This window comes from Eleutherodactylus coqui, chromosome 1, assembly GCF_035609145.1.
Source record: "Eleutherodactylus coqui strain aEleCoq1 chromosome 1, aEleCoq1.hap1, whole genome shotgun sequence".
NCBI lineage: Eukaryota > Metazoa > Chordata > Amphibia > Anura > Eleutherodactylidae > Eleutherodactylus > Eleutherodactylus coqui.
In genome coordinates this window covers 414452174-414476884 of record NC_089837.1, presented here as the reverse complement: position 1 = coordinate 414476884, position 24711 = coordinate 414452174, and the positions used below count along the sequence as shown (strand labels likewise).

General features: G+C 41.8%; 1 protein-coding gene across 2 annotated transcripts; it reads left to right on the top strand.

The window, feature by feature from the left end:
• The first annotated feature begins 5667 nt into the window (after positions 1–5667).
• On the top strand, positions 5668–23226 carry KLF5 (KLF transcription factor 5). 2 transcript variants are annotated; one of them, XM_066581115.1, is made up of 4 exons: positions 5668–5764; positions 8124–8976; positions 11671–11730; positions 21896–23226. In XM_066581115.1, exons 2-4 carry the CDS (start codon positions 8136–8138, stop codon positions 22072–22074), a joined length of 1080 nt encoding a protein of 359 aa, XP_066437212.1. In that variant the 5' UTR covers positions 5668–5764; positions 8124–8135; the 3' UTR covers positions 22075–23226. The 2 variants fall into 2 exon arrangements, with proteins under 2 accessions (XP_066437212.1, XP_066437204.1); XM_066581107.1 differs by lacking the exon at positions 5668–5764 and adding an exon at positions 5777–6044.
• Positions 23227–24711: the final 1485 nt, after the last annotated feature.

Here is a 24711-nt window from a genome sequence, read left to right as displayed (position 1 = left end):
CACACACACAATGTATCGCCACACCACAACAAAGATTGTGTGGATGAAGGTGTGGCGATAACTGGGAAAATTGGGAGTCACATGAACTTGTAGTCACCCCTACATATGGGGAACGATGCACTCCTGTGTACCAATTTCCCAGAAACAATAATAATAAAGAAAGGACTTTAGAGCTCACTAATTTGGAAGATAACCCAGGTGTGCAAAGTTAGTAGTCATCCCAGTAGACGCATAGGAGATGCGTACTATTAAATGATATGCGGTTCGCGGTTCAATGCGTTTCGTTGCAGATGATGCAATTCATCAGGAACCGTGGTTTGATTAGAGATGAATTTGAAAAAGGATGGTTACCACAAGATTAAATAAATTGATAACTACCCAGCCCTATAGATAAAGGGAGAAGGGAGATGTTTTGACAGCAAACCAGATTATGGTAGGTTCACTAGTGAGAAGATATATCTGTATCCTATATTGTGTGGAATGGTATCGATAATATAACCCCACATTGATAGCTCGATCTACTATTTCTAATTCTCCCACAAGAAGATGTCAAATTTTTGTATGCAGAAGGCAAAAAGGGCTTTTCTATTGCTCAAATAGATCCTAACTCAGAATCTGGAGATAGCGGTCTAAATTCCCTTTCTAAAGTCAAAGATACGATGCAAAATAATACAGATAAAGTCTAGCCATGTAACCTTGATGGTAGGCTACTGGTCGGTCAAGTTCCTGAGTGGTGGACCCCGACCAGTCAGCTAGTGATGACTTATCTTGAGAGTAGGTCATCAATAAAAATAGCCCAGAAAACCCCTTTAAAATATCTTTTAAAAATTTTTAATTATTTTCTGTCGCCATCTTTTGGCAGCCATAACTTTATCATTTTTGCAGTTGACAGTTCTGTGAGGGTTCGTGTTTTGCGGGGTTCCTGTAGTTTCTATTGATACCATTTTGGAGTTTATATGACTTTTTAAACACTTTTTAGTACATGTTTTCTTGGAAATGGGGTAACCAAAAAAGCGCAATTCTGGCGTTTTCTGATGATGTTCACTGCGTGGGGAAAATAACATTTTTGTTACACTGTACATGTCACTCAGCAAAGACATATCAGAACTTCAGTGGGTACAAAGTCGGGCAACTAAAGTAATAAATGGAATGGACAGACTACAATACCCAGAGAGGTTATCAAAATTGGGGTTATTTAGGCCACTTGCACGCAAACGGATTTTTGCTGCGGAATCCGCGGCAGGCGTCCGCACCGCGGATCTGCAGCAAATACCGCTCATGGCATGCTATGGGATATAAATTCTCCCTGCACGCTCATGGAAACCAATTGCGGTTTCCGAGAGCAGAGAAAAAAATCGCAGCATGCTCTATTTTAGTGTGCTATCTGCACGGACGGCTTCCATTGAAGTCAATCGAAGCCGTCCAACCTGTGGCCCATCCAATTGACTTTGCGGACAGGTTGCAGGTTCCGCATCATCGCCTACTGGAAAAATAAACATTAAAAAAAAAATCTGTACTACGTATGTCCAACAGTGGCTTGCAGCGACCATCCGCAGTACAGAAGAAGAGGAGAAAAGGCAGGTACGCAAAGTTGCCGGCCGTGGTCAGGGCTGGATTCTGCTGTGGGCTGCCGCATGTGGAATCTGGCTCTGCCATGTGCAGGCGGCCTTAGTTTAGAAAAACAGATGGCTGAAGGGCGACCTAACAACTATGTATAAATATATCAGGGGGCAATACAGAGATCTCTCCCATCATCTATTTATACCCAGGACTGTGACTGTAACAAGGGGCCGCTCTCTACATCTAGAGGAAATGTTACTACACTGACATACAAGTGTAGTAACATTGTTTAGTAGAAGGTAGATAACATTAAAGGGGTTGTCCCGAGGCAGCAAGTGGGTCTATACACTTCTGTATGGCCATATTAATGCACTTTGTAATGTACATTGTGCATTAATTATGAGCCATACAGAAGTTATAAAAAGTTTTATACTTACCTGCTCCGTTGCTGGCGTCCTCGTCTCCATGGTGCCGACTAATTTTCGGCCTCCAATGGCCAAATTAGCCGCGCTTGCGCAGTCCGGGTCTTCTGCTGTCTTCAATGGGGCCGCTCATGCAGAATGCCGACTCCGTGTAGCTCCGCCCCGTCACGTGCCGATTCCAGCCAATCAGGAGGCTGGAATCGGCAATGGACCGCACAGAAGCCCTGCGGTCCACAGAGAGACAGGATCCCGGCGGCCATCTTCAGCAGGTGAGTATGAAGACGCCGGACCGCCGGGATTCGGGTAAGTACTACCCGATGTGTTTTTTTAACCCCTGCATCGGGGTTGTCTCGTGCCGAACGGGGGGGGGTTTAAAAAAAAAAAAAAAACCCGTTTCGGCGCGGGACAACCCCTTTAACTGATATGTAGAAACCAATCAGGTGCCAGCAGCACAATCCAGAACACTTCAGCATGGAAGCAACGATTCACCATCACCTGGAACCAGAATCCATGGATCCAATCTAGAGTTCTAGAAGGAAGATGTGGCCGCATGCAGGGTGCAAAAGTTTAAAAGTCAGAACATTTTGACCAGAAGGTCTTTGTCAAGCATACAAATACATAGAAGTGTCTCATACATATAGGCTCTTACCCACCTGCGATAGACTTCCTGCGATGCGAGAGTGAGTGAAAACACAGGATTATGAAACCAATGATTTTCAATGGCTTTATTCTCATTTGCGATGTCTTCACTCAAGTCTCGCAGCGCTAAGAAAAATCTGCGCTATCGCCCACTGTTTTCAATGAGGCTGGTGGCAGCAGCGTCGGCCGAATTGAAAACATAGGGAGTACATCACGCTCCCCTGACATAGCTAGGGTTTTTTGGGGGGTAGGGCTTGTATTTCAAGTACCCTCTCTAACGAAAATCATTGCTGCAGGAGGTGCCTTGATAGCATTGCGGACCTTTGCCACAGCTGTCACAGCTGTGGCTGGGGAGTGCAATGTACTCCCTATATGCAAATCCAACATGGCACCATCTATATCATTCAGCATCAAGGTGTCATGTTGTGCTCCTGGGACTTGTAGTTCTATAGGGTTCTGGGAGCACACTGCCACAGGTGTGAGATGATTGAGCTGTCTGGGTGTGGCGTTCTCCAGCCAGCCAATCACCACCGGTCTGCTGCATATAAATACCAGCCCCTGTTGCTAGAGGGTGCTGGTCTTTTATTCCTTTTGCTATTTTCTGTGGGCCCTCTCAGAACCAACTATATAATAAGATATCAGCAGTACCACATATAGAGCACACCTCCACCGGTGTGAGAGTACTCGCCATGCAAGCCTGGATCCAGATCCGGACACTGAAGATCCCAGAAGAAGATCCAATAAATGTGTAGGAAAGGCAGCACACAGGGATCTTTATCAATCATGCAGGACTCGGGTCATAAAAACCTCCAGACGTTTATTAAGTAAAAGTATAGCATATTCAGCGGCGACGTTCTGACCACAGGGACCGTGGTCTTTGTCAAGCTAGAACCCTCATTTTTGGAGTCGTGCATGTTCGGTGGTGGCGGCTTGTTGCTTGCAAGAGGTTCTGGGTGGGATTCCCTGTTTGGTGTTCAGTGCCTGTGTAGGTGACCAGACACTTGGTGTGATCAGTTCCTTGTTCAAGGTGTATGTCTCCTGTTTAGCGTATATGCTATATACCATCTAGGGTGAGCAGTGGTGAAGGATCGCAGAGTTAATCCCACCTAGCAGGGTGATGCTTCCGTTGACCCCACTGCAAACAGTGGGGGTGATGCGACGTCACGCATGGAGAGAGAACATGCTGTGATTTGTTTCCTGCATCGCATCGTGGTGTGTATGACCCCATTCAAATCCTGCGTGAGAATCCCCCCATGTGAAGCTGGCCTTATCATGCATGTTTATATGGACATGTTCTAGCAAAAAATAAAAGCATTGTAAAAAATATTGTTTGCAATCATTTTAGAAGCCCGAGAGAATTCAGCAAACGCTCTGCACCAGCGCGGACTGGTCCTGTATATACATCACTATAGGTTTTGTCTGGTGTATTACAGTGCGGTGTATATCACTGTAGGTTATGTATAGGGTATTACAGTGCAGTGTATATAACTGTTTAAGACTCCAGGGGGAGCCCAGGGTGGCAGTACCAATGTGGTTCACTGAAGGAAATGCAGGGCAAGCCGCTGAATTATCATGGCGTCATTAATAGGTTGCTGGTCTGCATGGTGAACTACATCTATCAGAATGGTCTGGCACCCTGTATCCACTATGTGTGGGAGTATACACCAAGCAGCCACCCCCTCCATTATCAGGAGGCAGTGTGAGTGGTTGTTTTATCGGTGTCCTGCACAGGTGTTATTCGCTCCTCCACTTGGTAGATAGCTACCTGCATGGTGAGAGGAGGATGCATCTATATGCACTCCTCACTCAGTAAGTAACGGCCATTTTCTGTGACTGTAGGGGCTGTATACAGTGTATTACAGTGCAGTGTATATCACTTTAGGTTATGTATAGTATATTACAGTGCCATGTATATAACTAGGGGCTCTATACAGTGTAGTGTATATCACTGAAGGGGCTGTATACAGTGTATTACAGTGCAGTGTATATCACTTTAGGTTATGTATAGTATATTACAGTGCCATGTATATAACTAGGGGCTCTATACAGTGTAGTGTATATCACTGAAGGGGCTGTATACAGTGTATTACAGTGCAGTGTATATCACTTTAGGTTATGTATAGTATATTACAGTGCCATGTATATAACTAGGGGCTCTATACAGTGTAGTGTATATCACTGAAGGGGCTGTATACAGTGTATCACTGTAGGTTATGCATAGTGTACTACAGTGCTGTGTATATAACTGTAGGGGCTGTATACAGTGTTTATATCGCTGAAGGGGCTGTATACAGTGTATTGCACACTGCACTCCAATACACCAGACAAAACTTGGTGATATACACTGCACTGTAATATAGGCTGTATACAGCCTACAGTGATATACACTGCACTGTAATACACTGTATACATCCTACAAGTATATACACTGCACTGTATATACTTGTAGGCTTATACAGCCTATATTACAGTGCAGTGTATCTCACTGTAGGTTATGTATAGTTTATTATAGTGCAGTGTATATCACTGTAGGCTGTATACAGTGCATATCACTAGGTTATGTATAGTTTATTATAGTGCAGATCACTGTAGGTTGTGTAGTGCAGTGTATATAACTATAGGCTGTATATAGTGCAGTGTATATAACTATAGGCTGTATATAGTGTAGTACAGTGCAGTGTATATAACTATAGGCTGTATATAGTGTAGTACAGTGTATATAACTATAGGCTGTATATAGTGTAGTACAGTGCAGTGTATATAACTATAGGCTGTATATAGTGTAGTGTAGTGTAGTGCAGTGTATATCACTGTAGGTTGTGCCGTGCAGTGTATATCACTGTAGGTTGTGCCTGATGTATTACAGTGTATTATTGTGGGCAGTGTGAGGTATTGCAGTACATGTCTTTGCACCGAGCCGCTGCAGCACAGATGTTCTACATCACCCTACAAGTGTTCCCCGTCTGTACTGCCCGCCACACCAAGCCCTGTCAGCGCGGGGAGGAGGAGGAGTCTCAGTACCGCCCCCCTGGCCGCCCACACACACTGCAGCCCCGCCCCGCACAGCGCATTGGCCCCTATGAAGCTCAAAGCAGTACCGCGGTCCAGCCCCGCAATAAAGTCGTGTACACACCCTGCAACAGGTAGGTCTCCTGCCCGCGTCTTGTAGCGCCGCGCTATTGCTCTGCTCCGGGCTCTTCACCCGCTGCTGTGCTGGACTGCTCTGCGGCCGACGAGATGGCCACCACGGTGCTGACCATGAGTGCCAGGCTGGGCCGCCTGGACGAGCCTGTCTTCACCCAGCTGAAGCCTGTGATTGGGAATGGGGGGCATCTGCATAGTAGAGGGGACCCCGGTGCGGGGGGAGCGGCGTTCACCGAGGAGATGAAGAGCCCTAGGCTGCTGCCTGACGACATGGTGCAGGTAGGTACCGCCAGCTGCGCGCACTGGACCGCCAGGACACCTGCGCTCTGTAGGTAGTGCTGCCCGCGCCGCTGTACCCCGGCTGCCCCACCTGCGCTCTGCAGGTAGTGCTGCCCGCGCCGCTATACCCCTGCCTGGACACCTGCGCTGTGTAGGTAGTGCTGCCCACCGCGCTGTACCCCGGCTGCCCCACCTGTGCCGCCGGCCTGCCCGACACCTGCGCTGTGCAGGTAGTGCTGCCCGAGCCGCTGTACCCCTGCCGGGACACCTGCGCTGTGTAGGTAGTGCTGCCCGCTGCGCTGTACCCCGGCTGCCCCACCTGTACCGCCGCCCTGCCCGACACCTGCGCTGTACAGGTAGTGCCGCCCGCCGCGCTGTACTCCGGGTTGTCCCGCTGCGGCGGCATCCTGACTAGTGCGAGCCGTCCCGGCAGGTGGCACTCCTCATGTGCAGCAGTAGTACCCGCCTCCCAGAGGCCCCGGACCCGGGCGAGCCGCACACACTACACGGGGGCCGGGGACTCATCCACATGCAAACAACAGCTGGGCGAGCTAAAAGCGGACCGGGCTGACCACAAGCTGGCGGCCCGCGCTCCACCGGCTCTATTTAGCAGCTTATGACATGGCCTTATTATATCAGATGCATGTGAAGTGGCCATGGATTGTTCGCTTGACTTTTGGATACTTTTTGGCTTGTTGTGCCCATTAACCCTGTGCTGACTGCATATCATCATTGCCTATGTGTGTACTGTATGTAAGCAGGGTTATATGGCTCATCAGTGGAGGGAGGCTTTACCTGTTGATGGCTGCCAAGTGCTTATTATATGATAGCTTGTCTTCTGGAAGTGACAAGAAGTACTTTTCTGTTAATGTGAAGGCTGTAACTTACTAACCCCTTCCTGACCGAGGCCTTTGAAACCTAAATGGTCCCGTCAACATTTCAGACTTTTGAAACAATACATTAATTGTTTTTGTTTGTGTGTGTGCTTTTTTTTTTTTTTGTGGCATAAATTATGGTACCAGGACTAGGCCAGTATCTTTTAATCATATGTTTTGTATATTTTTTTTAAACTTTTTTCATTTTCTAATCCAGTGTAATAAGGTTAAAAAAAAAACGTGCACTCCTGTACATTAGGAATGGAAGACCTGGGATCAAAGGTCCTAACTTTTTATTTCCTGTCTTCACAACTTTTTCATTGGCGAGAGCTGCTCATTACAGCTCCCTGTCACTTTTATTAGGGCAGAACTGATAGAGGCGGCCCAATCTCTTTACTGGCAAAACACGATACAGTGAGATTTACACTAAAGGGGGGATTTATATATACGTCTTGGGCCTGCTTCACACGGACTACAGAAGCATCGCTACATAACTCTCACGTATGTGAAGCCCATGGCTTCCAATGGGGTCTTTCACATGAGTGATGTGTTGTAGCCTGAAAGAACCCATTGGAAGCCATGGGCGCCACATGCATGCGTTTTGTAGCCCATGTGAAAGAGGCCTTAGCTGCACAGTACATCAACACTTAGGACCTATGTCTGCAGGCTGTGGATGCGATGGGGTTAACAAGCTATAAACCTGCTCAGCGGCCAATTTTATTAACATTATTAGATGGACCTGTGGAAAGTGACTTGTTTGTTGAAGTGAATGATTGCACTTGTTTTCCATTTGTCAGCTGATTCATATTGGGGAATGCTAAGGGGATTAGGAATGACACGAGATTTTACAGTACAAGGGGGAATGTAGCATTTGTCCATTGAAGAGTAGATGATAAATGTTTTGCTGATGACTGTACTGGTAATATCAGCCTGCAGCCACCCCCAGCCTACAATGCAGCACTTATGATTGCTTGATATGGATCTGGGGAAGGATTATACATGAGTGCTGCATCTGCAAAAATTGCTTGTTCATATTACAAGATTATTAATTTCCAATTGGAATGTAAGCAGGCCGTTGAGTGTCTGCATGAACACGGACAGGGCTCCTATCTGCTCTTTTGGTATATGTGTGTGAACATAAAGGTCTAGACATGGAATTTAAGGTGATATACTAGTAATGTATTTATTTCTTGTTCACCTATAGACTAGATGTGAAATGGAGAAGTATCTGACACCCAGTCAAACTGCGGCAATCATGCAAGATCAAAAGAAATACAGAAGAGAGAGTGCATCGGGCATTGATCAGTTCTTCAGTAATGACAGTGATGGACTGCCATACAGTATCAACATGAACGTCTTCCTTCCAGACATCACTCACCTACGAACAAACTTGTACAAGTCTCAAAGGCCTACAGTCACCCACATTAAGACAGAGCCCGTTACAGTGTTCAACCAGCAGACTGATACCACGGGCACACAGCCTCTGCCAGAGTTTACCAGCATCTTCAGTTCTCACCAAAACACAGATCTCAATAACATTTACATCAAGCAGGAGCTGCCGTCTCCAGAAATCCAGCTTCCCGTGAATCCGCAGCACGGTCAGTTGTATCAGCTCTTAAGTTCATCAGATATGGACTTGAACTCCACAAGCCAGACTCCGGTAATGGACTCTATTAGCAATGCTGCATTGTCTACAGAATTATCAGGATTCAATACGCTCCCCTCCCCTGTATCACAGACCACAATGAAGCAGTTTCAGGGCATTCCCCAGTGTTCATATAATATGCATGGGCAGTTCATGGCACAGCAAGATGCCACTTACTTTCCCCCATCACCACCCAGCTCAGAGCCTGGCAGCCCAGATCGACAAGCAGAACTCCTTCAGAGTTTAAACCCCCCTCCTTCCTATGCAGCTACAATTGCTTCCAAAATGTGCATTCACAACAGCTTACCTGCAACAGTGACAATGGCGCCTGCACCTGTTCAACCAGCCCGTTATAACCGCAGGAACAACCCAGACTTGGAGAAAAGAAGAATTCACTATTGTGATTATCCTGGTAAGACAATGCTGGTAATTAGACTTTGGAGACAGAGTGTAAATATTAATCCTTGGCTGAGCAATCATGTCACTTCGCTAGGTGGCAAGGCCTATGTAACTGGTGCCAGAATTACAAGGCTTGGATATAACAAATATGAGTTTAGAGGGCACCAGATGCCCAACAAGGATACATGTAGCAGGTTCACACAGCACAGGGGTTAATGTAAACTGCACTAAAACTGTGCCATGTGAACCAGGCTTTAAAGAGATAGTGATTGTCACATTGTTTGACATTTGGCTAATGCATATTGACACTAATGTAACAATCTGAATGCAGGATTTGCAATAGGCCCACGAGAAGACCTCTATCGGATATGGCTAGTTGGGCTTCTCGGTTGTATGGAAGGATGTAGCCTAGTTGTTATAGTCCCATATATCAACAATGAATGATGTGCTGTTGGGTGTTTCAGTAGACCATTAAGGAACTATGAATTGTAGGGTGCTTTCACACATACCACAATATTCAGCAAGACGCTGCAGAATATGCCTCTGAAGTCTGCTTCAGGCCTCATTCATATGGGGACCTATGCGTGCGAAACTACTCACGGCTGTTAGAACCAATGGTTTCTATGGTTCTAAGAGCCACAAGTTATTTACACATGTGTCTTGCTTTGGGGGGGGGGGGGGGGGGGGGGGGAGGGGGGGGGAGGGGGTTGCACATATAGATCCCTGTGTGAATGAGGCCTTAAAATCAGCATTTGGATTTTGGTGCAAAGTCAGGGTTCGGTCACATGCAGCTGACTTGCTACCGATTTTTCTGCAGCTGATTAATCTACAGCATGTGGGGCAGTTTTTGCAGATCCGCAGCAGATTTCATCCTCTGAATTTGAAAAAATGTTAAATCTGGTATGGATCCGCAACAAATGGTCTGGATTTGCTATGGAATTTTTTGTCTGCAGCAAATCGGTTACGTGTGAACACATCCTTAAGCCAGATCCAAATGTGCATGTTAGACGTGTGTTTTTTTTTTTTTTTTGTTTTTTTTTTGTACCGCAGCGTCTTGCGGAATATTCGGGTACGTTAGAAAACGCCTTTACCTCTACGGTTGTATTTGTCTTTAGTGATGTATTCAAGTGACTGTACAGTGTCAGTTACTGAGCTGCTCTACTGTGTTCAAGCAAATAATACAAATGCATGTTTGGTTAGACTTTTGAGACATCTTCATCTGTCATTGATAATTGTCTGTATACTAATGGGTTAGCATGTCCGTTTTGGAATATAATGAAAGGCCAAAAGTAAGCTTGGCATGTCATCCCATGTTTCAGTGTATGGTGTCTGTCTTTCTCCATGAGGCACCATATTCTCCCCCATAAGCAGTGTAATGCTCTTGGGGAAGACTGCCTCAAGCAACATGCTGCCATCTTTAAAGAGTACCTGCACTTTCACTTTCCAGCGCTCCTGCTCCATTGACTGTTTTTGGCTCCTTCCAGCAGCTGAAGACTGCCCCATAGTGCTATATGGGGCCATCTTCAGCTGCCGGAAGGAGCCGAAAATGGTTGCTGGAGCAGGAGCGCTGGAAAGTGAAAGTGCAGGTACTCTTTAAGTTAGGCCTCTTCAGTCATCTGTCAGCCAGTCCTCTATCAGTCTTGAGCTCATTTTGAATTACTAGGAAAGGGTCATATGATCCAGTTTTGCAATGGCTTAAAAGCATTATTAGGATAATGCAAGGCATCCTTCTCATATGTGGCATGCACAATTCCTATCAGAAGTTTAGAGGAGAGGGGGGATGAAACCCACTTACAGTACTAAATATAAGCTAATTAAAGATGCCCTAATTTTAAAGGGATAGTCTTACAATTAAAAAAACGTATCATCTGAAAGAGCCCCTCCCCACCACAATGCTGGACAACACCTGAAGTATGGTGCCTTGTAGTGATCAAACTCAGAGCTGCAGTTGGCCATTACCATGTAAAAGTACCTCCCACATCTGGGAGTGTGTTTGCTTTACACAACAGAAATGAATTTCCCAGCCTCTGGTTTAATACAGATTTCCAATATTGTGTTCAGTTTATTGGCTTACAAATGATAGCCCTGTTTTTCACCAAAGATGCATTGTGGATATGCTTTACTGACGAATGGCAAGAAATGGAGGCTTTTCTGTATGTGTGTATATCTATCTCTCTCATTGGGGAGAGCAGGGAACTGGGTTTGGACACAGCATTTCCACTAGGAATAATAGCATAACGACAGTCCATGTGATAATGGAGGTCAGTGAGGGAATGTATTCATGTAGCCTTTCGTTTTGGCAATAGCTAAGTAACGATAAACTTTGCTGCACTTTCTGACACTGGAATCTCCCCAGGTATTTTTAGAATGCAAGAATGCAGATGAATGTGTGGCTAGGAATACCTCTGATAAATAAGTCCGTTCAATAAGAATATACATGGGAGCTGACACAGTACATCTGCTGTAACATTAATGAAGTGCTTTGCCCCCCTCCCCTATTTGCAGCACTAAAGGAATCCCTTCTTAAACGTCTTGATACATTTCTACGTCTATGGCTCACATGTCTAGTTGTAACTATCTGTAAACTCTATGGTGAAATCTGAAGTTTGTTCTTTTTTTTTTTTTTTTTTTTTCCATTTTATTCAGCATTATTCCACAATTTGCCGCTCATTATATTGACTGCATTTTTCTCTCTCTTCTGTTCTAGGGTGCACAAAAGTATATACAAAGTCATCCCACTTAAAAGCTCACCTGAGAACACATACTGGTATGTGCATACATTGATACATTGTTCGCTGTAATGGTTGGGTAAACACTATGCATAGAATTTATTTACTGGTTTGTCTGCTTAATGTGTTTTGCTTTAAGTCACTTAATCGTGGCCCATTTTTTTCCGAGCTGTTTTGAGTGCAGCAGTTCTTCTCTTCCCTACATAGAATGTGCATATTATTTTACTACTGGCAGTTATGGTGCTGTTGGAGGAGGTGACAGTCTGGTGACTTGGGGTTGGTTTGTTTTTTCTTGCTGCAGAAGATCACATATGAAGGCTGAGAATCTGACTTGTCTCAGTCCCATGCGCATACTTTTCCATACAAGTCTATGGGAGGGCACTTGCATGGCCGTATTGAAAGCGTCAGATTTCCAGTGTGGTGCACAATCTTAAGCGACGGGAACCAGGCGAGTATAATTTAAAAAACAAACAGAAATACAAAACTCCTGACTCCCTGTCACCACCTCTAAGGTCTGTTTAACACGGCCTAGAAAATCACGCAGGATTTGTGCGTTACGAGAAACATGAATATGAACCCCAAACAAATCGCGGTACATCCCATCTTTGGGCGTGCCCTTGCATCACCCATTGATTTTAATGGGGCTGGCGGCAGCATTGCACAGGTGCTAGGTACACACGAGTGCGATGCTGCAGCAGAGGATTGCTTCTTCCCTGAAGTGATGCAAGGCGTTTTTGATCTAAAAAAAAAATAAAAATCTTCGCGCCCGTGGGAAAATCGCATGTTGGCTAGTGTGATATCAATCAATGATTCGCAGCAGAAATCCCACTCGCTCGTGTAATATTGGCTTAGCTGCACCATAACTTAGCTTATTCTTGCTGTAGAGGGGTAATGGGTTCCCTTTTAAAGATTTGCCCATTGAATCAGTCAGAAGCTACATTTGAATCCAGTTGACTATATTTAGTGACTAGTATTGCAGTTTGCTTTTTAGTTTTTTTATGCTGGTTCCAACATGTCTTATCTCCTTGAAGGGGTTGTAGCAGAATAACAAGTTATACCCTATTCACAGGACGAGGGATAATTTGATGATCAGTGGGGGTTCTCACTGACGAGACCACCACAATCCTGAGACTTGGGGTTCCGTGTTCTCCTCTGTGGGCTTGGGGTGCTTTTGCATGGAATGACTTATCATTCGCACGAGCGAACATTGACTGTTTGTATAAACAGGTTGTATGAGTGAACAAACAGATCTAGTCTAGTCTTTCTCATTCACTATTGGAGAATGACCGAAAAAAGCCAACGAATATTATCATGCTTGCATGAAATGAACAATAAGCGACCAAATTATTGTTCGCTCGTTGACTGTTTACACTGAACAATTATTGTTCATATTTTAACGATTCAACAATTTTAAATCTAATCATTCCGTGTAGACGCACCTTTACTGCACCCTGCAGTGAGAAGGGGGATTGAATGGAGCGATAGTTGCGCACGTTCAGCGCCACCTATTTTCAAAGAGGCCGCTGGTGATGGCAACACAGAAAGCTCTTGGGTATTACCATCAGCCTCATTGAAATGAGTGGAGCGCTGACTGCGCATGTTTGGCTTGTGCTCTATTCAGTGTGTCACTAGGGGTAAAAGGCATCCCTGCAATTATGTGAACACGTTACTCCCATTCTCAGGATTGGTGGGGGTCTCAACTGTGAGGCTCCTACTAATCCAGTTATCCCTTATACTGTGAATAGGGGATAACTTGTAATTCTGGTATAACCCCTTTTAAGGTTTAGTAACACACTGCCCTGGAGCAAGCTTGATATTTTTTCCCATCCTCCCACTTTTTGTTTCCCAGTATATGGGTTTGTTTAGAGTAATTATTCCAGAACCGTGTAAGCTTTTACAACTAACTCTTATCTTGGAGCTTCGTTCATGAGGTCCACCTGTCTTGGGTTTAGGTGGTAGAACTCTATTCCTCAAAGGGTAACGTCTTTTACACTCACTTGGCCACAGTTCTTCTAAGGAATAATTCACTTTGATAAAAATGTCTAAATTGCTATGGACACAGGCTTTTGTTTTTAGCTGTTTCTTTTTGATTGTTTTTGTGTGTTTGTGTGTAAAGAAGGTATCTGAAAGCTGGAGGTTACTATGGAAATCCTAGCTTTGATAATTGAAGCAGTTATCTCTAACAGCCACTGTAAAAAAAAATAAAAGAAGTAGAACAAAGGTCTGTTTGGCAGACTGTTACCATGCTAAACAAAACTGTTCTAAGCAATATGTGTTTTCATAATCCCAGCTTAAACATATTGCTATACAGTGTCCCACACAGATATTGAGTCATTGCTTTATCTTCTAACCTTGGCTCAGCAGAGATCATGGCTAATTTATGGGATTAGCCAAGACCCATTCTTCTGTCTTTCCACATTTCTGGCAAGAACTTCTGCGCTTGATGGAATCTCTTTTCAAACTTCTCAGTGTAGAAATGTCAGGCGTACTACTGTGTGTTTTTTTTTTTTTTATTTATTTTTTTTGTTGGCTACTTTCTTTTTTTATTTGTAATAAATGTCTCATTGTCTGTTTAACTTGGGTTGACCCAAGCATTGAGCATGACCTTTTCTTTTAGCGTCAAGCTAAGCTGTGAAAAAAGTAATTGATATGCTATGCTAACATTGAATTATTTATGGAACTTGTACACTTCCTAACGTCTCCTCTAATTAACTTTAACTAGTTTAGGTTTCATTAATCAAGCAGTGGCTGAATAGAGAACACAATGGTTCCAAGGGCTAATTCCTCCTTGTTTGTCTTTGTCTGTACTTTACGTGTGCAGCCCATTCTCCGGCTAGGAGCACTCTATATCCAACAACGTCTCTTTACTTTTTTCCATTTTTTTTTTTTTTCCTTACAAGAACCCCCTTTTAATCTTTAAAACACTATTCTTAAACTAAGATGCCTTCAAAGCAAATCCTAAATTAATAAGATAGTACCATGCAATGCAATTTAACAGAGCTTTGTTTAATGTGTCTTAAATGGCCTTGGGGTATTTAGCAGTCCTGTTTATCTGGCCAAACTTGTTCCATAGTAATCACTGACTATTCAAACTGCATTTTCCTCCTAATCTTGGTTTCATGACAATGGCTTTAAATCACCTGTGAATGATAACCTCCCTTTACAATCTGTCATTTAAAATAAAATAAAAAAGCCCAGAGCAAAGTTTGTCTGGTGGAAGGAGTCAAAACACTTTCAGAATTTCTTTTGTATCAAAAACCCCTTGGTCTTTTCTTATTATTTATTCAACCTTGCTGCTCCTTTCAGTCACTTTGAATACCTCCTAATAGATTTTGTTTCAGAACAAACACAGACAAGCTCTAATACTCTCCTTTGCTGGGAGATTCCGTCTTCTGTGGAGTCTTTGCTTTTCTCTGCAGACTAAGCTGGGTAGTTACTTGGCACAACCTTCTCAAGAACATTTTATGTATTGCAACATGGCTGAAAAGTGACAATCTAGAAGCTTCTCGCACAGGCTGTTGCTTTAAATGAAACCCCACACTTTCTGATAGAAGTGGGTCAAATGAGTAATTTTATTGCTTATACTCTTCATTATCATATCTATTGTGACCTTCATTAACCCATGCCAAATGGCATGTTCACTAGTTGGTGGTAAAAGTTTGTTCAGGTATCTACTTAGAATAAAGACAAAAGATTAAATTGGGAAGGTTAGGTTTGCCCCTCAATATAAATCTACACCAAAGTCCACAGGTGGATTTTGATGTGGTTTTCACTATGGGATTCGCTCACTACATTGAATTCTGTGGTGAAAATCCACTGTGTTTCAGCCCCAAATACAGCATGCTGTGGATTTCTAAATCCGCACCTTTATTAGAATGCAGCCGATTCTATTTTATTTTCCTTCTGCTATAAGTCGATGGGATTTGTTAAAACCCCATTCACTTACGTTGCACTGTATACTGATGAGGCATTTCAGCATGAAATCTGCAGATGAAACTGCAGCAAATCCATGATATGTGAACTTGCCCTAATTAGTCAGCTGCTTCACTTTACCAAGCGTTTGTTCTCTCTCATGGAGTCACAGGCTAAGCAGGAGGCATAGGACACAAAACTAATACGGCACTTTTACTTTGCCACGTTCCTTGCCCATAAATACCAATATTTTGCACCAAAAATATTTTCATTGGTATGGTACCATGATGTGTTTATTGCTGACATAAAAGTACATTCGATGCTGGCTGTACCCAGTTTTGAAGATCATTGCAGCTGTACCACTAACATGAATGGCACTGTGCTGTAGTACCAGGCACAGCCACAACTGTATCTACAGTGCTGTGCCTGCATAAAAATTCAACACCTTGTGGTTGCTTCATGTTCCGGTCTACCTTCTGTTCAGAAGATATGTAATGGTAACTAACACAACAAGTTTCTGAAGGTTAGGCTACTTCATACCAGTAGGTTTTGTTACCTTATGGTGGAAAAGGGTATTTTTAATGTTTTTTAAAATAACATTTAAGTGTTTTTTCTTTTAATTAGTGTGACTTACTGTTGGCAATTAGAGGTATCCATGTTGTGTCCCAGGTGATACTTCTACAGTCTCAGGTTGCATTCACAGTTGGAAGCCGTTTGTTAAATTGTACTGACTCAGGGCTAGAATTATGTCCGACAGCCTGAACAATTGCAAAGGGTTTTATTTAGTAGAAGACCATTCTCTTGGTTTATTTTGTTAACCCCTTTAAAATACTTGTTTGGACTTCTATGACTAAATTGACTGCTCCATAAGGTGACCTGTTTTACTATTTGAAGTAGTAACTGCACGCTGGATTATCGAGTAGCTGCACTTCTCGAACTGAAGAAAGTACCCCTTTGGAAGGTGTTTAATATAAGCATCCTAACCTACTTAAATTGCTTTTACGAATTCTGGAATAGATTTGATTTCTAGATATTGATTCAAAAATGGCAAAAAAAAAATCTGTCCAACTCTTTAAAAGTTACTAGTTGATAGAATAGATCAAAATACACAATATTGAGCGCAGAAAGTCTTAACTTGTCTCACTGAGCTTTTGACTAAGACAAAACCCATAACCTAACTGGAAGGGATTCAAACGAGGGTAGAGCTGATGACACAGCATTTTTGGATGCCAATCAGGCAGTGCCAAGAACAAGAAACTTGCCAACCTATTTAACCCAGTTTTGCCTTTTACCATCCAATCATGTCATAGAATTGAAAAATAAAGGTGGGTGAGTGCTGAAAAACAATATGGAGACTAGACCCATCCCATGTGCTTGGGCCTGGCCTTTGTTTTCATAAACTCATGCGTTAACCATGACCTGCATTGAGTAAGCAGCAGAGGTTTAGCTTTAGACTACTTCTGGGTCTTATTTCAAGAACGATACCTGCATCAACCACCAACTGCTATTGACTCGGCACATTGTTATATATGATGTCATGTTGCTTAGGATCCAGTTACACTATATTCTGTGTAGCGGTATTATATCACTGTGGATCTTAAGGTTTGCTCAGCCTAGTGGCTTGGCTTCCTTTTTACAAGGTTGAGTCAATTATCTGCAACCATTTTTGAATTTTTCAATCCATTCGTTGATGCTCCTTTGCAGAAAAACATTTTTCCCATATTGTGCTGAAAGTCTTTGATAGATTTTAGCCCCTGATAAAACTTCAGACCAGAAAATGGATAACTGAAGTCTTACTTATATTGTCTCTACAAACAAAAATCAGGGTGGCCACGGTTAATGTCACGCTGCAACAATAGAACTGACCTAACAACTTCAAACCTGCACAGCAATGAGAATGTGAAACTGGGAACACAAATTCAACTGCATTCCTAAAGTAGAGGATACTTTGTTGGGGTTCTAGTAGTTCGGGCGACACAAATGGCGCTAATTAACAGTACTTCCAGTCTCTTGACCAGGTCCAGGTTGCCCCGTATGCAAGCCCTAAAAATATTATGTATTTTGAGTAGAATGATTTCTTGCATCTTGTGGTTATTTTACTCCAAAATATGACTTTTCTAAAAGTCTATAAAATGGACAAATCCCATATTGCAGTACTATATATTTTAGTTAAGGGAGCAGCTCTGTGCCTGTCACAGCCATGAAGGAATACACAAAGTATAGGTCTGTTTTCTGGCAGAGCTATGCATGATATTCCTGGCTTGGAAAGAAACAACGAGAGTGTGCTATTTGGCTGTAGGTTGGTACCAGTTCCCTCCATGATGTTTTACTTGAGCAGTGCTGACATTTTAACAAATGCCATAGAAGTTCTCTGATGTGGAGGAGTAGCTGCATTTTGCTGCACAGTAAAATAGCTGTTTTGATTCAGCCGTCATGTTCCAGTAACTGAACTAAAACACATTTACTTCTTGAATAGTATTTTTTAATTTAGTACTCAAGACGTTTCAGTGGAGCTTTAGAATCTATTGGAATGAAATCAAATCTCTGCTGAACATTGTTTGACTTGAGGATTAGCTATCTGTAATCAAATCTATCGGCTTTTTTTCAACCTTAAAGGAGATGTCCCGCGCCGAAACGGGTTTTTTTTTTTTTTAACCCCCCCCCCCGTTCGGCGCGAGACAACCCCGATGCAGGGGTTAAAAAAACCACCCGCACAGCGCTTACCTGAATCCCGGCGGTCCGGCGTCTTCATACTCACCTGCTGAAGATGGCCGCCGGGATCTTCTGTCTTCGTGGACCGCAGCTCTTCTGTGCGGTCCACTGCCGATTCCAGCCTCCTGATTGGCTGGAATCGGCACGTGACGGGGCGGAGCTACACGGAGCCGCTCTCTGGCACGAGCGGCTCCATAGAAGACTGCTGAAGACCCGGACTGCGCAAGCGCGGCTAATTTGGCCATCGGAGGCCAAAAATTAGTCGGCTCCATGGAGACGAGGACGCTAGCAACGGAGCAGGTAAGTATAAAACTTTTTATAACTTCTGTATGGCTCATAATTAATGCACAATGTACATTACAAAGTGCATTAATATGGCCATACAGAAGTGTATAGACCCACTTGCTGCCGCGGGACAACCCCTTTAAGGGTGACTTGACACTAGACTTAATTACGTTTACAGGTTGCAGCTGAATCATCCATGGTATGGCCATCACTACTTTTGGGGCTCTTACTCTGACTTGTTAACTTGGCCTGTAGTTATTGGTTTTATATATATATATATATATATATATATATATAATTTTTTTTCCCCTTTAAATCGTGATTATTCAGATGCATCAAGACCCCAAATATTAATAAAGATTAATTGGGCTTTGTAAACCTTAGGCTGCAGTTTGGATCATAGTGCAGTGGGAACTATAGTGTCCCATAAGGCTCAATATTACACAAATGCCAAAAGACAGTAGAAGCATAAACTACCACAAAGGAAAACAGAACATGCATACACAGAAGCCAAATGGGGAAGCAAGATAACGACCAAACTGCATAATATAGTAGCAGTACAAAATGCAATACACAATAAGTCCCAAACCTACCCATGAGGCTGTGTGCTATATCACGCCGACGTTCGTATCTGACTTTGTGCTCCTATTGTGTGTAGGTTTTTTTGTATTCTCTGTATTTGTGGAGTGCTCTGTAATTGTGGAGTGCTATCTAGTGATTTTTCTTAGTATGAGGGATAGTAAAAGAACAAACCAAAACGGATAAAGCACCCAGTCTTGTATTGCGGATATTGTTTAGGTTTTAATGTAACAATTCTCTGCAACTGACTTTTAATGTAGACTGACTGTAAAGGACATTGACTCAGAAGGGACCACCCTCCGCTCAATCCAGGGTCACTAAATCATCCCAGACAGATGTCTGTCCAGTGTCTTGTTGAAGACTTCTATTCAAGGAGAACTTGCTACCTCCTGTGGTAACCTGTTCCACTCATTGATCACCCTCAGAGTTTTTTTCTAATATCCAATCTGTGTCTCCTCCCTTTCAGTTTCATCCCATTGTTTCTAGTCTTTCCTTGTACAAATGAGAATAGGGCTGATCCCTCTGCACTGTGACAACCCTTCAGATGTTTGTAGACAGTTATTAAGTCTCCTCTCAGCCTTCTTTTTTGCAAGCTAAACATTCCCAGAAACTCCTTTTTTGGAGCTTCTTCGCAGAATCTGACAAATTACTTCAACACGCTGGATTATTTTGTCCACTAAAATGTCAGGCAGTATGACGGAAGCCTGACGTAACCCATTATAATCAGTGGGGTCCGTCAGGCACCATCTGTGCCAGTGAAATGCTGGCACTTCAGTTCCTAGCCGTAATAGCAGCCAAACAGGAATAACAGAACAGAAATAAATAATGCAAATGTCAACATGGCCATAGAGCAATTTTTTATAAAATGTCTTTATTTAGTTCACCAAATGGCTTGATGATGATGTGTTTAGTGGAATTTTAATGTATATCCCTTATCTGTTTCTTTAAACTGGTATACTGGGAGGTAGAATAGATAAGATATGCAGAAAACAGCCATTTTTATGATGTCATCAATCCTGTTTTGTCAGAACTTCTTAATTTTTATTAGATTATTTAGAGGAAGTGTTGACTTTTTGATCCTGATATCTACTGTGACCTAGACCTACGCTGCCTGATTCTTTACTTCTGCATCTACAAACCGTGGATATGAGTGACATCGTCATCGACTGTTTTCTTCCATAACAATAGTGAACCAAATAAAAGCTAAAAATAAGACTTCACAGACGGCACGGACTATGTACTTTGTAGATGAAATGATTATTCTTTCTAAATATTAAACATATTCATATAAATGGCAACGTAGTTGGAACACAATGTTATTAATAGACCTGTAATTGTACTGTTCTCTAAGGACGCTTAGAGCAAATATGAAATAGCTTTCCAAAGTGTCCCTAGAAAACAAAAGATGAACTATATAGTGTACAGAACATACCTGCCTGATAATGCAATATAGATGTCCAGAAAAGTGAATGTCCTTCTAAGTAGCTGCCCAAACCAGACTTCTGCTAGATCAGGCACCGTCACAATAAATACATTGAGATCACCTTCATGTGAAAAGGATCAATGTGGGATTTCTGGAAAGAAAAGGTGATTACCAGTGGAATCTGTCCAATCATGAAGGACCAAGGCGTCATATAGACATAGCCTATATGGGACGGTTTTGAAAAGGCATTAAAAGTATCAAATACAAAAGTATAAACTAAGGATAGCCTGTTTAGTGTGTATACATACATACATAATATTTTCTAATCTAAAATCTCTATCACTATCTGAAACTTAGTTTTGTGTCTTGTCAGTATTTCAAAATGGAAGTCAACTTCCAGCCTCCGTGCCAATAAGAAGCAAGCCTGTGTGATACTTCATAAAGCTGTATGGCGACCTACTTTATCATCATTACATATACAGCGACATAGAAATAGTTCAATAATGACTAAATAGGAAGGCATCTAAAGGCAGTCAGAATAGCAGCTAAGTACATTGTTTTGGCTGATGAATTTATGGCTCTGAACGTTGTGGTCATCTATTCTATAATTAAATTACTCTTCTGCAGTCACAAATAGGTTTGTGAAAACTGCCAGCAAGTTATTCCAAATGGAGAGGGGCTTTTGGATATTTAAATTCCTGTGACCGCCACTTGAGTCAGTGTCTTGGCCCACTCTGTCATGCCACTGAGCATAGCATAGGACTTGGCTGGCACAGAACACCCACCTGTAAGCAGATCACTCTCATCTCTGCTGGCCTCATCAGTGCTGGACTGGCTGTTCTTGGTCGCTACTAGGATGAATTGTTGAAATGCCTTATTAGTGGTTTTAGAATGAATATAGATCTACTATCGTTGTTCCACAAGTAGGGATTGTTTAGTGCTTTCTCTTCCCTTGTGACAACTTTCTGATTGCGTAGAGATAAGTGCATTGCACAGTGTTGTATATTTGTATAGGAGAGACAGCAAAGTTCTTGTGATGTCAGTGTCTTGTGTGAGTAGAATAGGTGATCCTTGTCAGTAGGCATTCCTAAGATAGATATAGATACGTATATATATTTTTTTTGGGGGGGGGGGGGGATTTTCCTCCAAATGATGTTTTGTGGAGACCAGTTGATGCTCGGATGCCTAGATCCGCTACTGAACGATTTGATGTTTTTATTCCTTTTGTATAACCTTGTATCTTGTCTAAAATTGGAGTTTTTAAAAAAAATGTCATCTTTTATGTTTTGCAGGGGAGAAGCCATACAAATGCACGTGGGAAGGTTGCGACTGGAGATTTGCTCGCTCAGATGAACTGACACGTCACTACAGAAAACACACAGGAGCCAAACCTTTTCAGTGTGCAGTTTGCAACCGCAGCTTCAGCCGCTCTGACCACTTGGCTCTTCATATGAAAAGACATCAGAATTAATCTGGATTCTGCCAGAGGCTATTCTTTACTATGCAAAGTTTGTGTGTTCCCTACTGCCTCATCTCTATAATAAAATTTCAAATCGTAGTAACTCCCTGAGAAGGCGGTTGCTGCACAATGAACACATCTCTGTTCTAATGTGGACCGGTCTATTAAGGGGGATTTGGGTGGGAAAAGACTGGAAAGGAAGAAAAAAAACTTTTTGTGTCTTATGTTAAACTTGAACACACTTGCCCCTCGAATGTTTGCTACAACATGTCTATGAACCACTTGTCTTTCCCCCTCCCTAGTATATAGTAGCTGGCCAGTTTCATCTCGATACACGTTATTTACATCTCAACACACTGCTGTAAGGTTGTTTAGCAATGTTTTGACCAAAGCACTGTCTTTACTGTTACAGTGTTTAGTAAATGAAATGAGGTCACAGATGACTGCACGCAAAGGACAAGCCATAATATATAGCGAAAATGGAAAAAATACTTGAGCATGAAACTGCAGGATTTGTCTGTATGGCTATTTTCCCCTAAATTACAGTGTCATTTGTCTCTGTAGCATAACCATGTAGCCCTACGTTGACCATTTAATCTATTTTTTTTCTTTTAAGAAGTATTTGACAGCTAATTCCCCAAATATTATAAACATAGCCTTAAAAATCCTGCACTGGTGTATTGAAACTAATTTTTATGTATGCATATATATAATCTTAAACTGGTTTAGTGTTTTTGTTTTTATACAGAGTCTGTACATAGTTTGATAAGCTAACACTAAATATTGCAGGTCTTGTGATCATACATGGATGTTACTCCAGTCTGTAGTCCCGTTATATGCATAGATTTCATCAGTTAAGTCCAGCAGTGATTTAATTGCCACTTGGCATCTAATAGATAACGACATGTCCCTTTTTTAATAGTTTTTTTTATTTTTTATTTTATTGAACAGTTGGTATTAATGTTATGTTTGAGGTGGTAAAACATTTTAGATATAATTTTTTTTTTTCACCCGACAACCCAACTGCACTATTTTTTTTTTTAACTGGAACAAATATTTTTTATATAATTTTTTTATTTTTTTTTCTTTTAAAGACAGTTTTGCACTTCTGTCATTTTCTTAAGGGATTTCCTTACTTGCAGATTTACAGCTATATATATATATATATATATATATATATATATATATATATATATATATATATATATATATATATATATATATATATAGTTTGGAAAAGCCAAGACACTATAAAGCAAAAATATTCCTCATTCATTTAATAATGGCAATCTTGTCTAGCAATGTTTATTCTAATGGACACGGTAATTTTTAGAAGTTACTATGTAATGTACTTACATATATTTGCAATATCTTTTAAAAACGTTGTATTACTAAGTCTATATTGGATGAAGGTTTCGTGCAGCAGACATTGTTGCGTTGACAGAACTGTTTGAGAATAAAATTTAAGATTAAATAGAGGGTTTCACTCTCCCAAAAAAAAAAAAAATGCTGTATTTTTATATTTTGTCTATTTATTTTTGTTTCATGATTTTTATTTTTTTGCGCTACTGTGTTTTTAGCTATTTTGAATAAATTTTGCTTTGTAGTCTTTTAATTGTACTTTTAAACTGTAAATACATTACAAATGTAAATATTTTGTACAACACTGATTGTTTATACACAAGATGTGCACATCTTTTTTGTTGCTTTGTTGCCTTGTATTTTTATATTTGTAGTTTATTAAAAAAAAAGGGACAAATAACTGTTTCCAGAAAAAATTAAATATGTTTCTCCTATGCATTGTCAATAATAAACTGAAGTGCCTAAAATTTACCATGATGTCTTGCACTCATTTTCAAAATGCATCTATTGTGTATACTAGAAATCTAAACTACAAACACTCAAAAATTGTCTCCTACAGGGGGTGGGCTTATCAAAGAAGATGGCCAGAAGGCATAATATATGGTGGAGCTGTACCTGGCCTGGGTAAGGGGGTGGTCTTCTCAAAGAGGCCTTTTGGCAATAGGAGTGTCACTAAAAGACACTAATATATAGAATTTTTTTTTTTTTCTTTTAACCATACAATTTTCTGTAATATTAGTATTATGCTTTTTATTATGGAGTGGTAATTGTGGGGAAGAGAGCAGTGTAAGGAGGGGTGCACACAGACTGATTCAAATTGCAGCATCCGTCTTGCAGGCATTGAAAAGCATAAACTTCTTTTTTTTTTTTCCTTCATACCCTCAGCTATGTATTCCTCAAGCGGATAAAAAATTGCAGCATGCTCTATTTTGCTAAGGTCTCCATGCAAACTGCCACAATTGAAGTCAATGGAGGCATCTGACTCGTAGTCAATACACAATTAACATTGTGTATGGGCTGCGGGTAATAATGAGAAACACCTGTACTGTGCGTGACCACAAGCGAGCCACTGTGGTCATCTACAATACATTAATAACGGGTAAGCAGGGTGACGGCCTGGCTCGCAAACAGAATCTGCTGCGGGCCTCATGCAAGCAGAATCTGACCTGTTTGAGCCCTGCCTTAATCTAGTGTGTTTGTTAATGTTTTAAAAGTACAATTTTGCGCTAGAAGCCATTCTTAGGCTGGGCTCGCACAAGCGTAATTTCACCACGTATTAAGTGCTTA

Coding starts and splice junctions, on each gene's coding strand:
- KLF5 (XM_066581107.1), top strand. CDS start 5,859: ATGGCCACCACGGTGCTGACCATGAGTGCCAGGCTGGGCCGCCTGGAC. Junction 6,045..8,123: donor TGCCTGACGACATGGTGCAG/GTAGGTACCGCC, acceptor GTTCACCTATAG/ACTAGATGTGAAATGGAGAA. Junction 11,731..21,895: donor TCACCTGAGAACACATACTG/GTATGTGCATAC, acceptor TATGTTTTGCAG/GGGAGAAGCCATACAAATGC.